General features: G+C 41.7%; 1 protein-coding gene across 3 annotated transcripts; it reads right to left on the reverse strand.

Moving 5' to 3' along the window:
• Window positions 1–9,123: 9,123 nt before the first annotated feature.
• LOC121839088 (neuroblast differentiation-associated protein AHNAK-like) lies at window positions 9,124–16,816 on the reverse strand. 3 transcript variants are annotated; one of them, XM_042295904.1, is made up of 3 exons: window positions 14,418–16,816; window positions 14,264–14,309; window positions 9,124–13,945 (listed from the first exon to the last, which is right to left on the reverse strand). In XM_042295904.1, exons 1-3 carry the CDS (start codon window positions 16,803–16,805, stop codon window positions 10,221–10,223), a joined length of 6,159 nt encoding a protein of 2,052 aa, XP_042151838.1. In that variant the 5' UTR covers window positions 16,806–16,816; the 3' UTR covers window positions 9,124–10,220. The 3 variants fall into 3 exon arrangements, with proteins under 3 accessions (XP_042151838.1, XP_042151837.1, XP_042151839.1); XM_042295903.1 differs by having other exon boundaries at window positions 9,124–14,510; window positions 14,610–16,816; XM_042295905.1 differs by having other exon boundaries at window positions 9,124–13,024; window positions 14,303–16,816.
• Window positions 16,817–17,217: the final 401 nt, after the last annotated feature.

Consider the following 17,217-nt stretch of genomic DNA (forward strand, 5'->3'; position numbering starts at 1 on the left):
GTAGTATCATGTATACCTATAACCAGTTAGCAAACCGGAAACTCGGAAAAGTTCGACTAGCTAACTGATGGTAGTTAAACACGTGCTGCGTTTCAACCAGTTAGCAAGTCGGAAATGTCCGAGTTTCCTTGTACCGACTAGCACTTGAACGCGGCATAAAATCGAGTAGACACAATAGCGACAGGTGACGATGGTTACAATTACAGCTATTGCGTAGACAAGACTAGAATATGATTGTACATTAGCACATTGTACTGCATTAGGATGTATGCCTATGCACTAATGACTAATGTGCCATATGGGCTCCAGAGTGGTGCAGTGGTCTAAGGCACTGTATCTCAGTGCAAGAGGTGTCACTACAGTCCTTGGTTCACATCCGGCTGTGATTGGGAGTCACATAGGGCGGTGCAAAATTGTCATTGTAAATAAGAATTTGTTCTTAAATGACTTGTCCAATTAAAATAAAATGATGTTTTGGGATAAGTAGGCCACTGAGTGTACAAAACATTATGAACACCAGCTTATTCCATTAAATAGACAACCAGGTGAATCCAGGTCAAAGCTATAATCCCTTATTGATGTCACTTGTTAAATCCATTCTAATCAGTGTAGCTGAAGGGGAGGAGACCGGTTAAAGAAGGATTTTCAAGCCTTGAGACAATTGAGACATGGATTGTGTATGTGTGCCATTCAGAGGGTGAATGGGCAAGACAAAATATTGAATTGCCTTTGAACCGGTATGGGAGTAGGTGCCAGGATCACTGGTTTGTGGCAAAAACAACGCTGCTGAGTTTTTTATGCTCAACAGTTTCCCTTGTGTACCAAGAATTGTCCACCACCCAAAGGACATCCAGCCAACTTGCCACAACTGTGGGAAGCATTGGAGTCAACATGGGCCAGAATCCCTGTGGAACACTTTTGACACCTTAGAGTCCATTCCCTGACAAATTGAAGTTGATCTGAGGGCAAAAGTGGGGGTGCAACTCAATATTAGGAAGGTGTTCTTAATGTTTTATACACTCAGTGTAAGCAGATGAACACGACTCCCTGAGCAAAAGGTCGTGCATGTTGCCAGCAAAATATTGCATTTTAAATAAGATATCACTCAAGTTGTATGAGGCTATACTGTAAATCACAACATTTGTATCAACCTTAACTGATCAAATGAATTAATGTGGTAAAAATGATCAATTATATATTCGGGTTATACAGTACATGTACCTAGAAGTGAAGTGGTATGGTTGGGTCAACCTGAACCTTCACTAGGTTGGATAACAGTCTATGGGATTTTCTAATTTGGGCAAAAGACTTTCCTCTGTCCTCTCTCCCACGTCCTCTGTGCTACGTGACCCGGAAAGCGATAAGTGGTTGAGTGGTCGAGGAGTGTGTCAATCATAGAGATTGAAAGAGGCCTCATCATTGTAACCTTGCCATTATGGCGTTTGTGACATCTCCATTTTAAAGTAATCAATTTTCATCTTCACTATTGGCTGATCCCTCCTGATGACCCGGTCGGACATAACTCCAACGGGGTCACTAGGAGGGATCAGCCAATAAAGTTGGAAATCTCACCCAGTTGACTACATTAAAATGGTGGAAGCCCTCAATTGCATATGCCCATGCTAATTCAGTAACATTGGGAAGTATTCAGACCCCTTGACTTTTTCCACATTTTGTTAGGTTACAGTCTTATTCTTAAAATGTATTCAATTGTTTTTTCCCCTCATCAATCTACACACAATACCCCATAATGACAAAGCAAAAACAGGTTTTAATAAAGGTTTACAAATGTATAAAATAAAATAAACTACAAGATCACATTTACATAAGTATTCGGTCCCTCTACTCAGTACTTTGTTGAAGCACCTTTGGCAGCGATTACAGCCTTGAGTCTTCTTGGGTATGACTCTACAAGCTTGGCACACCTGTATTTGGGGAGTTTCTCCCATTCTTCATTGCAGATCCTCTCAAGCTCTGTCAGATTGGATGGGGAGCATTGCTGCACAGCTATTTTCAGGTCTCTCCAGAAATGTATAATAGGGTTTCCGGGCTCTGGCTGGGCCACTCAAGGACATTCAGAGACTTGATCCTGAAGCCACTCCTGCGTTGTCTCGGCTGTGTGCTTAGGGTTGTTGGAAGTTGAACCGTCACCTCAGTCTGAGGTCCTGAGCACTATGGAGCAGGTTTTTATTAAGGATCTCTCTGTACATTGCTCCATTCATCTTTCAATTCATCTTTGCCTCAATCATGACTAGTCTCCCAGTCCCTGCTGCTGAAAAACAACATCCCCACAGTATGATGCTGACACCACCATGCTTCACCTTAGGGATGGTGCCAGGTTTCCTCCAGACGTGATGCTTGGCATTCAGGCCAAAGAGTTCAATCTTGGTTTCATCAGACCAGAGAATCTTGTTTCTCATGGTCTGAGAGTCTTTAGGTGCCTTTTAGCAAAACTCCAAGTGGGCTGTCATGTGCCCTTTACTAAGGAGTGGCTTCTGTCTGGCCACTCTACCATAAAGGCCTAATTGGTAGAGTACTGCATAGATGGTTTTCCTTTTGGAAGGTTCTTCCATCTCCACAGAGGGACTCTAGAGCTCTGTCAGAGTGACCATTGGGTTCTTGGTCACCTCCCCCGATTGCTCAGTTTGGCAGGGCGGCCAGCTTTACGAAGAGTCTTGGTGGTTCTAAACTTCTTCCATTTAAGAATGATAGAGGCCACTCTGTTCTTGGGACCTTCAATGCTGCAGAAATGTTTGGTACCCTTTCCCAGATCTGTGCCTGGTCACAATCCTGTCTCTGAACTCTACGGACAATTCCTTCAACCTCGTGGCTTGGTTTTTGCTCTGACATGCGCTGTCAACTGTGGGACCTTATATAGACAGGTGTGTGACTTTCCAAATCATGTCCAATCAATTGAATATACCACAGGTGGACTCCAGTGAAGTTGTAGAACCGGCTCAATGATGATCAATGGAAACAGTATGCAGCTGAGCTCAATTTCGAGACTCATAGCAAAGGGTCTGAATAAACTAAGTAAATAAGGTATTTCTAGTTTTTGTTTTTAATATACTTGTACACATTCTAAAAACCTATTTTAGCTTTGTCATTATGGGGTACTGTGTGTAGATTACTGAGGAAATCGTTTTATTTAATACATTTTAGAATAAGGCTGTAACGTAACAAAATGTGGAAAAAGTCAAGGGGTTTGAATACTTTCCGAAGGCACCATACAGCCTTTGGGCCACCAGAGGCCTTTATAATTCTCTATGGTGTCAATTTGTTAGTAGGCAAGTGGAATTGTTCTCCCCTCATCAATAGCCACCTTTCATCAGGATACTCAGGTGTATCCTACCATGGAAGCATTTTGAAGTCTGCCACACCCCATTTGAATCAGCTTTTGTTTTGTTGAGAGGAGAAAAATATACACAAGTTCAAAAACAATATGCTACTTATTGTTTTATCTATAAAATGTATTGCACAACTAACTTAATTTGTTTTGATCACTTTGCACATTTATTTGGGGATCCAGACCTGTAAACGTAATTTGCCTAATGACACTCTTGTGGAGACAACCTGAACTCAGGGGTAAACATAACATCGTAAATGTAAATCCAGGACACTCAAAGAGTATGATATGTTACATTTCGTATGGTATGTATTCATTTGTAGATGTCCATCATCCATTCCGTATAATATGTTACGAATGACAATTTGTATAATACGTTACGAATTGCAATTTGTAAAATATGTTACCAATTGCAGTTCGTACGATATGTTATTAATTTGAAAAGTCAAAGTATGTCAAAGTATGTGGACACCTGCTCATTGAACATCTCATTCGAAAATCGTGGGGATTAATATGGAGTTGGTCTTCCGTTGAAGCAATAACAGCCTCCACTCTTCTGGGAAGGCTTTCCACTAGATGTTGGAACATTGCTGCGGAGACTTGCTTCCATTCAGTCACATGAGCATTACTGGGGTCGGGCAGTGACGTTGGGCGATTAGGCCTGGCTCGTAGTCGTCGTTCCAATTTATCACAAAGGTGTTCAATGAAGTTGAGATCAGGGCTTTGTGCAGGCCAGTCAAGTTCTTCCACACTGATCTCGACAAACCATTTCTGTATGGACCTCACTTTGTACACGGGGGCATTGTCGTGCTGAAACAGGAAAGGTCCTTCCCCAAACTGTTGCCACAAAGTTGGAACCACAGAATCATCTAGAATGTCATTGTATGCTGTAGCATCAAGATTCATACGTCGGACTGCCAGATGGTGAAGCGTGATTCATCACTCCAAAGAACACGTTTCCACTGCTCCAGAGTCCAATGGCGGCGAGCTTTACACCACTCCAGTCAACGCTTGGAATTGCTTATGGTTATCTTAGGCTTGTGTGTTGCTGCTCGGCCATGGAAACCCATTTCACAAAGCACCCAACGAACAGTTATTGCTCTGATGTTGCTTTCAGAGGCAGGTTGGAACTCGGTAGTGAGTTTTGCAACCGGGGACAGGCGATTTTTAGCACTCGGTGGTCCTGTTCTGTGACCTTGTGTGGCCTATCACTTTGCAGCGTATGCCAATGTTGCTCCTAGATATTTCAACTTCACAATAACAGCACTTACATTTGGAAAGTTGGCATCCTATGACTGTGCCACGTTGAAAGTCACTGAACTCTTCAGTATGGGTCATTCTCCTGCCAATGTTTCTATGGAGATTGCATGGTTGTGTTCCCTATTTTATACACCTGTCAGCATCGGGTGTGGCTGAAATAGCCAAATCAACTAATTTGAAGGGATGTCCACATACTTTTCGCCATGTAGTGTATCTTACAAATTACAATTTGTTGTGGCTAATGTAAGCTAAGTGGCTAGGGGTTAGCGGTTAAGGTTAGGGTTAAGGTTCTTCAAATAAGTTTAGACATGGACCTCATCAAGCTAGTGTTATCAGTGACAGCACCAGTGGAGACTAGGACTGGAGAAAGCACCATTCACCTTGACCCAGACGCAACTCCTGTGGAATACCCACCGGGAAAGATTCCCCTTGCTCTCCACACCCGTCTGAAGAAAGAGTTGGAGAGCATGGAGCATTCTGACATCATCACCAAGGTTACAGAACTGGCAGATTTGATGGTGGAGAAACCATGCACAGGCAAGCTCAGAGTATGTCTCCACACAGAGACTTTAACAAGGACATCAAACGCCCCCACTACCCCTTACCGACGCTACATGATATCACACACAAGCTAGCGGGAGCACACTACTTCAGTGTCATGGCTGCCAGATCAGGCTACTGGTCTGTCAAGCTCACAGAAGACTCATCCAAGCTCACAACGTTCAACACACCATTAAGCGAAAGATTGACGAAAACATATGAAGGCCTCGATGGAGTCGTGGCGATTGTTGATGAAATCCTCATCTATGGTCAAACCAAAGAGGGACATGACAGAAATCTCCACGCAATGCTGCAAAGGTCCCGCGAGGGGGGAGCATAGCTCAACCCTGTGAAGAGCAAAGTCGGCACCACCGAGGTCAGCTACTTCGGACATCATCTCACAGTGGATGGGATCAAACCAGATCCACAGAAGATCTCAGCCGTGAAGGAGATTGAGCTACCAAAGAACCGCGCCGTGCTGGAAACAGTGCTTGGCATGGTCAGCTACTTGCCCCTAGCCTCTCCGACGCCAACGCACAGCTCCGTCAGCTGCTGAAGCAGTCCAGTGAGTTACTCTGGGACAAGCAACATGACATTGATTTCCAGAAAGTGAAAGACTTGATCACAAGAGAACTAGGACCAATCCTTGCCTACTACAACCCCAACAAAGTGCTCGGACTCCAAGTGGACGCGTCAAAGTATGGACTAAGTGCATTTCTACTGCAAGAAGGAATGCCCAATGGCTATGCTTTGAAATCTCTCACAGACTGTGAAATCAACTACGCTCAAATGTAAAAGGAGCTGTACTCTATTCTGTTCGGATTTAAGTAGGCTTGGGCGATATCCAGATTGTCACACCTTCATACCGACTTTGTGCCATACCAAGAGATTCGGTAATACCGGCACTGAACACAAGGGGCGCCACTATCTAACCCCACCGAGTCTCTGTAATCCGAAGGTTAGCAATGCTAACAAGTTCATGCAAAATCCCATAGAGAATGCTAACGAGTGCATTGCAAACCTTTTATACAGTTGCTGAACCTTAAATATTTGCCAGACAGACAACCCAGCTCATAATGTTTTACCAGTAACTAAAGAATGCTACTCACAGTTTGCTGCACGCACAAACAAATATTAGACAGCAAGGCTCTTGGTCCTGGGGCAGCAGGTAACATAGTGGTTAGAGCGATGGGCCAGTACTGAAAGGTTGCTAGATCGAATCCCCGAGCTGACAAGGTAGAAATCTGTCATTCTGTCTCTGAACAAGGCAGTTAATCCACTATTCCTAGGCCGTCATTGTAAATAAGAATTTGTTCTTAACTGACTTGCCTAGTTAAATAAATAAATCTAGGAGGGGATTCTTTGCTATTACCCAGCAAAGCTTGATTTTGGAAGAAGCTAACCACTTAGCTAGATAGCTAACTAGCTACTAAATTAGCAAACCAAATGCCCAATTGCAGGGCATTTAGCACATTTAAATCAGTTAACTTAATAGTTATCAGTTACCTTGCAAACATTTAGTTGTGAATTCCATACAGTAACTAGATCACCTGGCATGTACTGCACAACAGTGAGTGACTCACAAGGCTCCAGTCGCTTGTTAACAAACACCACTTGACTGGGGACTACAGGAAAACTTCATAATGAAACATTGTGACAGGTGAAGAGATTTTCTTTATCTCCTAACGTATTGCAGAAGTTGACTGCAGATATTTACCTGACAGTTTTAAACGGTATTGACGGTTTTGAAAAAACATCCTGTGTCTATTTCCAAATACCCCGGTATACGGTATACCACCCAACCCTAGACGTAAGTGTTTCCATTAGTATGTCTATGGATGACAAGCCATTGTGGAATCCGACCACAAATCCGACCACAAACCCCAAACCCTCAATCACGAGGAAACTGCTAGCAGCATGTCCACCAAGGCTACATAGAATGATCCTTTAAGTATGACTTCATAATCATTCACAGTCCAAGCAAAGACATGCCTGTAGCATGCGTGTAGAAGTCTCTTACCTACAATGACAGCAGCCTCAGTGAAGGCGTGGACATGTAGATGCACACTATGTACAGGATCTTACCTGTTAGTGACACAAAACTGAGGCAGATCCGAGCAGAAACAGAAAGGGACATACAATTCACACAGCTGAGGAAAGCCATACAGGATAGATGGCCTGAGAGGAGAAAATTCCCTCAGAGCATCTTACAGTTCTGGAACCATTTTGATGAACTGTCAGATCAATGGAATTGTTTTCAAGGGAGAGAAAATCATCATTCCTGCCACTCTCAGAGAAGAGATGTTGGTAAAGATCCATGCTGGACACATGGGCATGGAAAAGTGCAAACAGATCACAGGATATTTTGTTTTTGCAAACATATAGAGGACATTGTTGGAAAATGCCCAACCTGTCTTCAATGACGTCCCTCAAACACCAAAGCACCCATGATACCTCACCGTATCCCAGACAGACCCTGGCAGGTCATGGCAACTGTCCTGTTTACCTGGAACAATGAGGACTTTGAACTCAACAATCTTCACAGCACCACATCCACAGCTGTGATCCACAAGCTGAAAGCAGCCTTTGCCAGGCATGGCATCGTAGAGACTTTAATATTTGACAATGACCCCTGTTACAAATTCACAGGAGTTTGAATCCTGAATTCCCATGCGTTTGAATTCCCATGCGTTTGAGAAGGATTCAAACTCCTGTGAATTTTTAACAGGGGTCATTGTCAAATATTAAAGTCTCTACGATGCGTCTCTACGTCTCAAAGCCTTGCTGAGAAATCGGATTAGATTGCTAAGTCACTCATGGACAAAGCAATAGCAGACAAGAGAGACCCCTACCTCAGTCTTCTTGAGTATCGCAACACTCCAGTTGACAAATTCAAGTCACCAGCCCAGCGTTGATGAGCAGCAGACTTTGCTCAATCCTTCCCAACACCAACCAGCAGCTACAGCCCGAGGTCGTCAGCACAGGAGGTTGATAACACCTTAATTGGGGAGGACGGGCTCATGGTAATGGCTGGAGCAGAACGAGTGGAATGATGTCAAATAAATCAAACATATGGTTTCCGTGTGTTTGATGCCGTTTCATTCATTCCGTTCCAGACATTATTATGAGCCGTCCTCCCTTCAGCAGCCTCCACTGGGCGTCAGCTACAGTACAAGGAAGTGCATGCAAAATGTGCACAGAGACCGCAACAGAAAAGGGGTACTATGACAGGTCAGCAAGACCACTGCCACCACTGCACGATGGAGAGTCAATCAGAATCCAGGAGCATGGCTACTGGAAACCAGCAGTCGTCATCCAACCTGCTGACACTGAACGGTCGGTTGTATCACGTCCGCACCGCAGAAGGAGATACGTTTTATAAAGATCCTGTCATCCTGCATTTATTATTTTTATACAAACTGTGCAAAACAAGACAGTTAGGGTTAGGTTTAGGGGAATGGTTAGGGGAAGGGTTCACTAACATACTAAGTAGTTGCAAAGTAGCTACAAAGTGGTAAGTAGTTGCAAAGTTGCTCAAATCCAAAAGTTGTTTTTCGGTTGCTAGACATTCATGTTACGCCCCGCCCCTCCCTCCCTCATTTTTGAGTTAAGTAACCTTCTGTATTATTTAACCATACCAAATGTAACATATCCTATTCATTTAAGTGTCCCGGATTTACGTTTACTATGTTACGTCTAGTCTATGAAACCAGGCTGGTGGAGAAGGACAATCTCATTTCAAGCAAGCACATTTCTATCCATGTTTACTCTCCTCGCTGACTCTCCTCAATTAAATTTGACGTTTTTCAAAAGGAGGCAAGAGAGGACTGAGGAGGTGAGCAAGTCTAATTGATAAAAGGCCCGTGACTATGGTGTGACAATGCGTTGAAGTACGTTCAAATTGTCTGCTGTATTTGACAGGAGAGGGCGCTGTTCGCCTAGAAAGACAATAAAATGGAAGACAATACAACTTTTTTAAAATTTTTCTTAGGAATATTAAGGTTTATTAATAATATGATCTCTTAACAACATTATTTATAATGCCACTTGATAACACTTTGCTTTGAAAACTGCATATTGTGAAACCATATGCACTGAAAACATGCTAATCACAAAGGTATTTGTAAAAATGTCTCTATACATATAAATACTGTGTTATCTGGTCATGTTCTCTCCTTGTCATGTACCATTCTATATGGTTATTTCTATATGGTTATTTGCTCCAACAGATGTTAAATCTGGTTAATGAAACCTTGTAAACTTGTTTGACAGAGGATTGCTGAGACTCGTCCAATGCAGTTTAGCACACACATTAAATTTCTACTTTCTAATTCACCAAAAAAGAAAAGGAACAATAAACTGTCTCAATGGAGACATTGAGACATTGTTTTGTCTGAGAGGTTTTGCATTCATTTTGAAATATTTCAATTAAAGAGAGTACATGTTCTGTTTCTTTAAACCATTAACCTTAATATCAGATGATAGTTTCCTATTATTTTATCTTGATTCTCATAGAGAGTGTTGAAATGTATTGCACTGTAGAAGCCTTTAATATTACATTTCAATGTATGGTATAATTACAAAAATCTTAATATATCAGAAAGAAAAAACAAGCTTAAGAAAGTAAATAATTAAACCACAAATCTCACACCATCCTCAAGCCTCAGATACATTAACACAAACCATTAATGTCCTTGTTACTATTCCTATCATCGGTAATATGAAAATAATGACATGTTTTTGTATTTACATACAAATTGCTTTTGATAAATTGGTTTGTGTTCTTTGTCAGTCTAATTCTACAATCATGCCCAGGTAAATGTCGGTAAATCAAATGGGAAGGCATTGAAAAAAAGACATTTCCTTTTGGAAATTAAAATGTGTGGTATTTTTGCCCCCCAAAAATATATGAACAACAATACATAATTAATTGATATTCAGATTTAAACCAGTAAAACCATCAAATATGATAAAGACTAAAATAGAAGGGAGAAAAACGTGGCGGAACAATCACAAAAACAGTCGTCACAACAGGGCAGAGGAAAAATATATTACTCTCACATCTCTTCGGACTTTAGTCATTACAATGGGATAGCGATGTGTGGGTTTGACCAGTTCTGGACTCTGTTACCGTATGTTTTGTTGTCTTTGTCACCACGGTTACTGTTCCCTTCTTTGTTGTAGTAACATTCTCCTCAGACACCTCGTGGGTGGAGAACCGCATGCTTGGCATCTGGAGCCGGAAGGTACCAGCAGTTTCATCTAAACCCTGGCACTGGAGCGAGGATCTGCTACCCTGGGGAGAACCTTCTGGTGTAATGTGGAGGATTCCTGTTGAGTGGGGTTTCAGGTTGAATTTGGGGGCCTTGAACCAGGTTGACTGCTCTCCTTCCTCCATCTCCGTTTTGCTGCTCTCAGCCACTGCCTGCCCCCTAGACTTCCCTGGTACAAAACCAATGGAGACCATGGGCGTTTGGGATTCTGAACTATCCCGATCTAGCATTTCTGTCCTGGCCGATGAGGACACCACATTGTCTTGAGTTTCCTCCTCTCCTTTTGCTGTCTTCTTCTTAAATCCCGGCTTGAGCTTCCCTAACTTAACTTTATCCTCCTTGGATTCATTCTGGAATGTTGGATCTTTCTCACCATTGAGGCTGGAACTAGATCCCTCACTTTTTAGGGTTACATCAAATGAACCTGTTTTGCCCGGAGAGAAGGTGACTTTGGGCATTTTTAGCTTTGCTCCCTTTGACTTGTCATCTCCATCCACATCTCCTTCAATGCTCAAAGCAGCACTGTTTTCCTTGGATCCTGACTTTCCAAACGATGGCTTCATTTTGATCTTTGGCATTTTGATTTTTGCCTCTCCAGACTCTACACTGGTGGACATAGTGGAGTGGTCTGTTTGGGGATTCACCAAAACAAATACAGCTTTTTTAACTTTGGGCATTTTAGGGCCTTCATACTCAACATCTGGGTCCTTCAAATGTACTCTGGCTCCAGGTGAAGAAATAGCAGGTAAAGCCACCCCGAACTTGGGTATTTTCATTTTTTGTCTCGTACTTGTATCTGCCCCATGGTCCCCAGTTTGAGATGCTCCAATATCAAAGTCTGTATCTGGTATTTTGGGGGATTTGATTCCAAGATTAGGTAATGTGAATCCATTCTCGGTGCTGGCATCTGTGCCAGTGGACTCGGCAGGGCCTTGTTTACTCTTCAGCCCCACAGGCATTTGAAACTTGATACCACCTTTGTCTTCTTGTTGTCCGCTGTTGATCTGTGCTCCTCCTTGGCCTGCTACTGAAGGACCTAAGATCTCCACATTAGGGAGTTTGAATTTTGGAAATTTGGCACTAATCTCTGGACCATGAGGTTCACCCTCTTGGCTGGCTCCTTTGGATACTGAGAAGCCCACATCTGGGAGGAAGATGTTTGGCAACACAGAACAACCTGCCTCCGCATCTGCCTCCACATCTGCCTCCACATCTGCACCTTTGCCAAGCTTTGTCCTCTTAATCATAAATCTACCACTGACCCCATCATTCTCTATCTCAGTCTTCTTTGTGGCTGCATCTAATGCTTGATCTCCAGTGTTCTTCATTTTTGGCATTCCAATTTTGAATTTGGTGCCTTTGACTTTTGGCCCCTTAAATTTGGTACCAGAAGTTTTAAGGTCTAAGTCAGGCAACTCTATTATTTTTCTGTCTTTCTCTCCCTCAACTTTGTGGAAGCCTATATCCAGCTCCAGATCTCCTTTTGGGCACTCTATGTCTATTGTTGGCATTTTGATTTTCATCTTATGGTCTCCCTTTGAATGGGAACCAGTTTTGTCTGAACTATTCTCATGAACCTCAGCTCCATGGCTGGGTTTTCCAACATTCATGTCCAAATCAAGGTCGGGAGTTGTAAACTTTGGTAAGCCAATCGAAGGCATTTGAATCTTTGCTGCTGCCTCAGCGTTGGGCTTTTTGATTTCAGCATCAATGTCAGCAGATTTTCCCTTTGGCAATGTAATATCTATATTTGGCAGTTTGATTTCTGGCATCTTATATCTTCCACCCTCACCTTCAATTTCCAATTCAGGTGCATTAACATCTACACGTTTTCCTTTTGGACGTGATATGTCTACCTTTGGCATTTTCACATGTGGCATCTCAAATTTTCCTCCTTCGACTTCTATTTCTGGTGCTCTAATTTCTCCAAACGTTCCTTTCGGAAGGGATATATCTACCTTTGGCATTTTGAATTTTCCTCCCTCTGCCTGAATTTCCATCTCTGGTGCTTTAATCTCTCCAGTTTTTCCTTTGGGAAGTGATATATCAATGTTTGGCATTTTCATATATGGTATCTTGAATTTTCCACCTCCTTCCATTTCCATTTCTGGTGCACTGATTTCTCCAGACTTTCCCTTCGTAAGTGATAAGTCTACCTTTGGCATTTTCATATGTGGCATCTTGAATTTTCCTCCATTTCCCTCAATTTCCAAATTAGGTTCATGAACAACACCAGTTTTTCCTTTTGGAAGTGATATACCAATATTTGGCATTTTAATATGTGGCATCGTGAATTTTCCTCCCTCTCCATGAATTTCCATGTCTGATCCTTCAATGTCTCCAGTTTTTCCTTTTGGAAGTGATATACCAATATTTGGTGTTGTCATATGTGGCATCTTGAATTTCCCACCCTCTCCTTCAATGTCCATCTCTGGTCCTTCAATTTCTCTACCTTGTCCTTTAGGAAGTGATATACCAATATTTGGCATTTTCATATGTGGCATCTTGAATTTTCCTCCATCTCCCTCAATTTCCAAATTAGGTTCATTAACATCACCAGTTTTTCCTTTTGGAAGTGATATATCAACATTTGGCATTTTCATATGTGGCATCTTGAATTTTCGTCCTTCCATTTCCATTTCTGGTGCACTGATGTCTCCAGACTTTCCCTTCAGAAGTGATAAGTCTACCTTTGGCATTTGAATTTGTGGCATCTTGAATTTTCCTCCCTCTCCACGAATTTCCATTTCTGGTCCTTCAATTTCTCCACCTTTTCCTTTGGGAAGTGATATATCAATGATTGGCATTTTCATATATGGTATCTTGAATTTTCCTCCTCCTTCCATTTCTATTTCTGGTGCACTAATTTCCCCAGATTTTCCTTTTGGAAGTGATATATCAACATTTGGCATTTTCATATGTGGCATCTTAAATCTTCCACTCCCTCCTTCAATTTCCATCCCTGGTCCTTCAATTTCTACACTTTTTCCTTTTGGAAGTGATATATCAACATTTGGCATTTTCATATGTGGCATCTTAAATCTTCCACCCCCTCCTTCAATTTCCATCCCTGGTCCTTCAATTTCTACACTTTTTACTTTTGGAAGTGATATATCAACATTTGGCATTTTCATATGTGACATCTTAAATTTTCCACCTCCTTCCATTTCCATTTCTGGTGCACTGATTTCTCCAGACTTTCCCTTCGTAAGTGATAAGTCTACCTTTGGCATTTTCATATGTGGCATCTTGAATTTTCCTCCATTTCCCTCAATTTCCAAATTAGGTTCATGAACAACACCAGTTTTTCCTTTTGGAAGTGATATACCAATATTTGGCATTTGAATATGTGGCATCGTGAATTTTCCTCCCTCTCCATGAATTTCCATGTCTGATCCTTCAATGTCTCCAGTTTTTCCTTTTGGAAGTGATATACCAATATTTGGTGTTGTCATATGTGGCATCTTGAATTTCCCACCCTCTCCTTCAATGTCCATCTCTGGTCCTTCAATTTCTACACTTTTTCCTCTGGGAAGTGATATATCAACATTTGGCATTTTTATATGTGGCATCTTGAATTTTCGTCCTTCCATTTCCATTTCTGGTGCACTGATGTCTCCAGACTTTCCCTTCAGAAGTGATAAGTCTACCTTTGGCATTTGAATTTGTGGCATCTTGAATTTTCTTCCCTCTCCATGAATTTCCATTTCTGGTCCTTCAATGTCTCCAGTTTTTCCTTTTGGAAGTGATATATCAATATTTGGCATTTTCATATGTGGCATCTTGAATTTTCTTCCTTCTCCCTCAATTTCCAAATTAGGTTCATTAACATCACCAGTTTTTCCTTTTGGAAGTGATATATCAACATTTGGCATTTTCATATGTGGCATCTTGAATTTTCCACCTCCTCCTCCAATTTCCATCCCTGGTCCTTCAATTTCTACACTTTTTCCTTTTGGAAGTGATATATCAACATTTGGCATTTTCATATGTGGCATCTTGAATTTTCTTCCTTCCATTTCCATTTCTGGTCCTTCAATGTCTCCAGTTTTTCCTTTTGGAAGTGATATATCAATATTTGGCATTTTCATCTTGAATGTTCCTCCTTCTCCTTCCATTTCAATTTCTGGTGCACTGATGTCTCCAGACTTGTCCTTTGGAATTGATAAGTCTACCTTTGGTATTTTCATATGTGGCATCTTGAATTTTCTTCCTTCTCCCTCAATTTCCAAATTAGGTTCATTAACATCACCAGTTTTTCCTTTGGGAAGTGATATATCAACATTTGGCATTTTCATATGTGGCATCTTGAATTTTCCACCTTCTCCTTCAATGTCCAATACAGGTGCATTAACATGTCCACTTTTTCCTTTTGGAAGTGATATGTCTACATTTGGCATTTTCATATGTGGTATCTTACATTTCCCATCCCCTCCTTCAATTTTCATTTGTGGTCCTTCAATGTCTCCAATTTTTCCTTTCGGAAGTGATATATCAATATTTGGCATTTTCATATATGGCATCTTGAATTTTCCACCTTCTCCTTCCATTTCTGGTGCACTGATGTCTCTATGGTTTCCCTTCGGAAGTGAGAAGTCTATCTTTGGCATTTTCATATGTGGCATTTTGACATTTCCGCCCCCTCCTTCAATTTCCATCTTTGGCCCTTCAATCCCTCCACTTTTTCCTTTGGGAAGTGATATATCAAAATTTGGCATTTCCATATGTGGCTTCTTGAATTTTCCACATTCTCCTTCAATTTCCACCGTGGATACATCAATTTCTCCATGTTTTACTTTTGGAAGTGATATGTCTACCTTTGGCATTTTAATGCCAGGCATCTTGAATTTTCCACCCCCTCCCTCAAGTTTCACTTTGGATGCATCAATGTCACCAGTTTTTCCTATAGGACGTGATACATCTATATCAGGCATTTTGATGTTTGCCATTTTAAATTTGCCTCCCTCCCCGTCAATGTTTGTTTCATGCTTGACTTTAGGCAGAGTTACATCTAGATCAATATGGGGGGCTGATACATCAATAGTTGGCTTTTTAGGGATTTTCAGGTTTCCTTCATAACCACTGATGTCAGCCTCAGATACATCTGGGATTAACATTTCTTGCTCAGATGTCTTGGCAGCTGGCAAGGATATCTCCACTGATGGCATTTTGACCTTTCCTTTAGCTTCTAGTTCAGCACTGGGCCCACTCCTGTCAAAGTCTGTCTCCTTTGAGCCAAACCCTGGCATGGAGAACTTGGGCATTTTGATTGTAACATCAGGTGCATGAAAGCCAGCTTTCCCTTCCATTCCACTATCCAATGAGGCATCTATCTCTCCCTCTGGTAGTTTACCTTTAGGAGATGACTTCTTAAACTTTGGGAATTTTAGTCTATATTTTCTATTTGTTTTGTCTGCTGGATTTTCTACACTGATCCCTGGCGTTGGAATGTCAACTTTCCCCTTTTCTGTCTTGATTTCCATATCAGGGCTGGGTATTGATACATCTTTCTTAGATATTCCAAAAGTTGGCATTTTCATTTTGGGCTTCCTTAGTTTACCTTTTATTTTTCCATCTCCGCCTATTTCCACTGATGCTGGTCTGCCCTCACCATCCACTCGTGGGGGGCTAATATCAATATCGTCCTCTGTGCCATATCCTTCTAGGTTTACATTTCCACTAGACTTTCTACCAAATTTAGGGAGAGAAAATCTTGGCATTTTGAGAGAGACATCTGGCATGTCAAAACTTGACCCAGAGGATGGCCTACCACCCTCTGCTTTTAGTAGCTCCATCTCTTCCCTATCATCTCCTTTAGCTTTTGACAGCCCAAAGTCTAAGTCAACCTTCGGTGCAGATATGTCTACCGTTGGCAGTTTAACAGTTGGTAACTTGACTCCACTCCTACCCTCTGCTTCAATTTTGGGCATTTCAAACTTCCCACCTTTGACTTCAAGGCCTTCTTTGACATCACCCTCTGGGTGCTTCATCTTTGGTAGTGACACATCAAACTTGGGCATTTGAAACTTTCCTCCTTTGCCAGAATGTCCTTCTATGTCAGTTTCTCCCTCTGTTTTTCCTTTTGGAAGTGAAATATCAATCTTTGGCATTTCAATCTTTCCCCCTTTGGCTTTTGGACCTTCTACTTTGACTTCACCTTCAGGCAACTTCATTTTTGGAAGGGAAATGTCAATTGAGGGCATGTGAAACTTCCCCCCTTTGCCACCATGCCCCTCAACCTCAATATCACTTTCTGTCTTCACCTTTGGAAGAGAAATGTCAATATTAGGCATATGTATTTTACTGCCTTTCACTTCTGGACCCTCTAATTTAATGTCACCATCTTTTGACTTCATTCTTGGTAAGGACATGTCGAATGTGGGCATGTGAAACTTTCCTTTTTCTCAGAATGTCCTTCAATGTCTATGTCCCCTTCTGTTTTTCCTTTTGGAAGTGAAATATCAATCTTTGGCATTTCAATCTTTCCCCCTTTGGCTTTTGGACCTTCTACTTTGACTTCACCTTCAGGCAACTTCATTTTTGGAAGGGAAATGTCAATTGAGGGCATGTGAAACTTCCCCCTTTGCCACCATGCCCTCAACCTGAATATCTCTTTCAGTTTTCCCTTTGGGAAGAGAAATGTCAATGTTAGGCATATGTATTTTACTGCCTTTGCCTTCCGGTCCTTCTAGTTTGATGTCCCCCTTTGGGAGCTTCATTTTTGGTAGCGATACATCAAACTTGGGCGTATGAAACTTTCCTCCTTTTCCAGAATGTCCTTCTATGTCAGTTTCTCCC

The sequence above is a fragment of the Oncorhynchus tshawytscha genome, linkage group LG13 (genome assembly GCF_018296145.1).
Source record: "Oncorhynchus tshawytscha isolate Ot180627B linkage group LG13, Otsh_v2.0, whole genome shotgun sequence".
Lineage (NCBI taxonomy): Eukaryota > Metazoa > Chordata > Actinopteri > Salmoniformes > Salmonidae > Oncorhynchus > Oncorhynchus tshawytscha.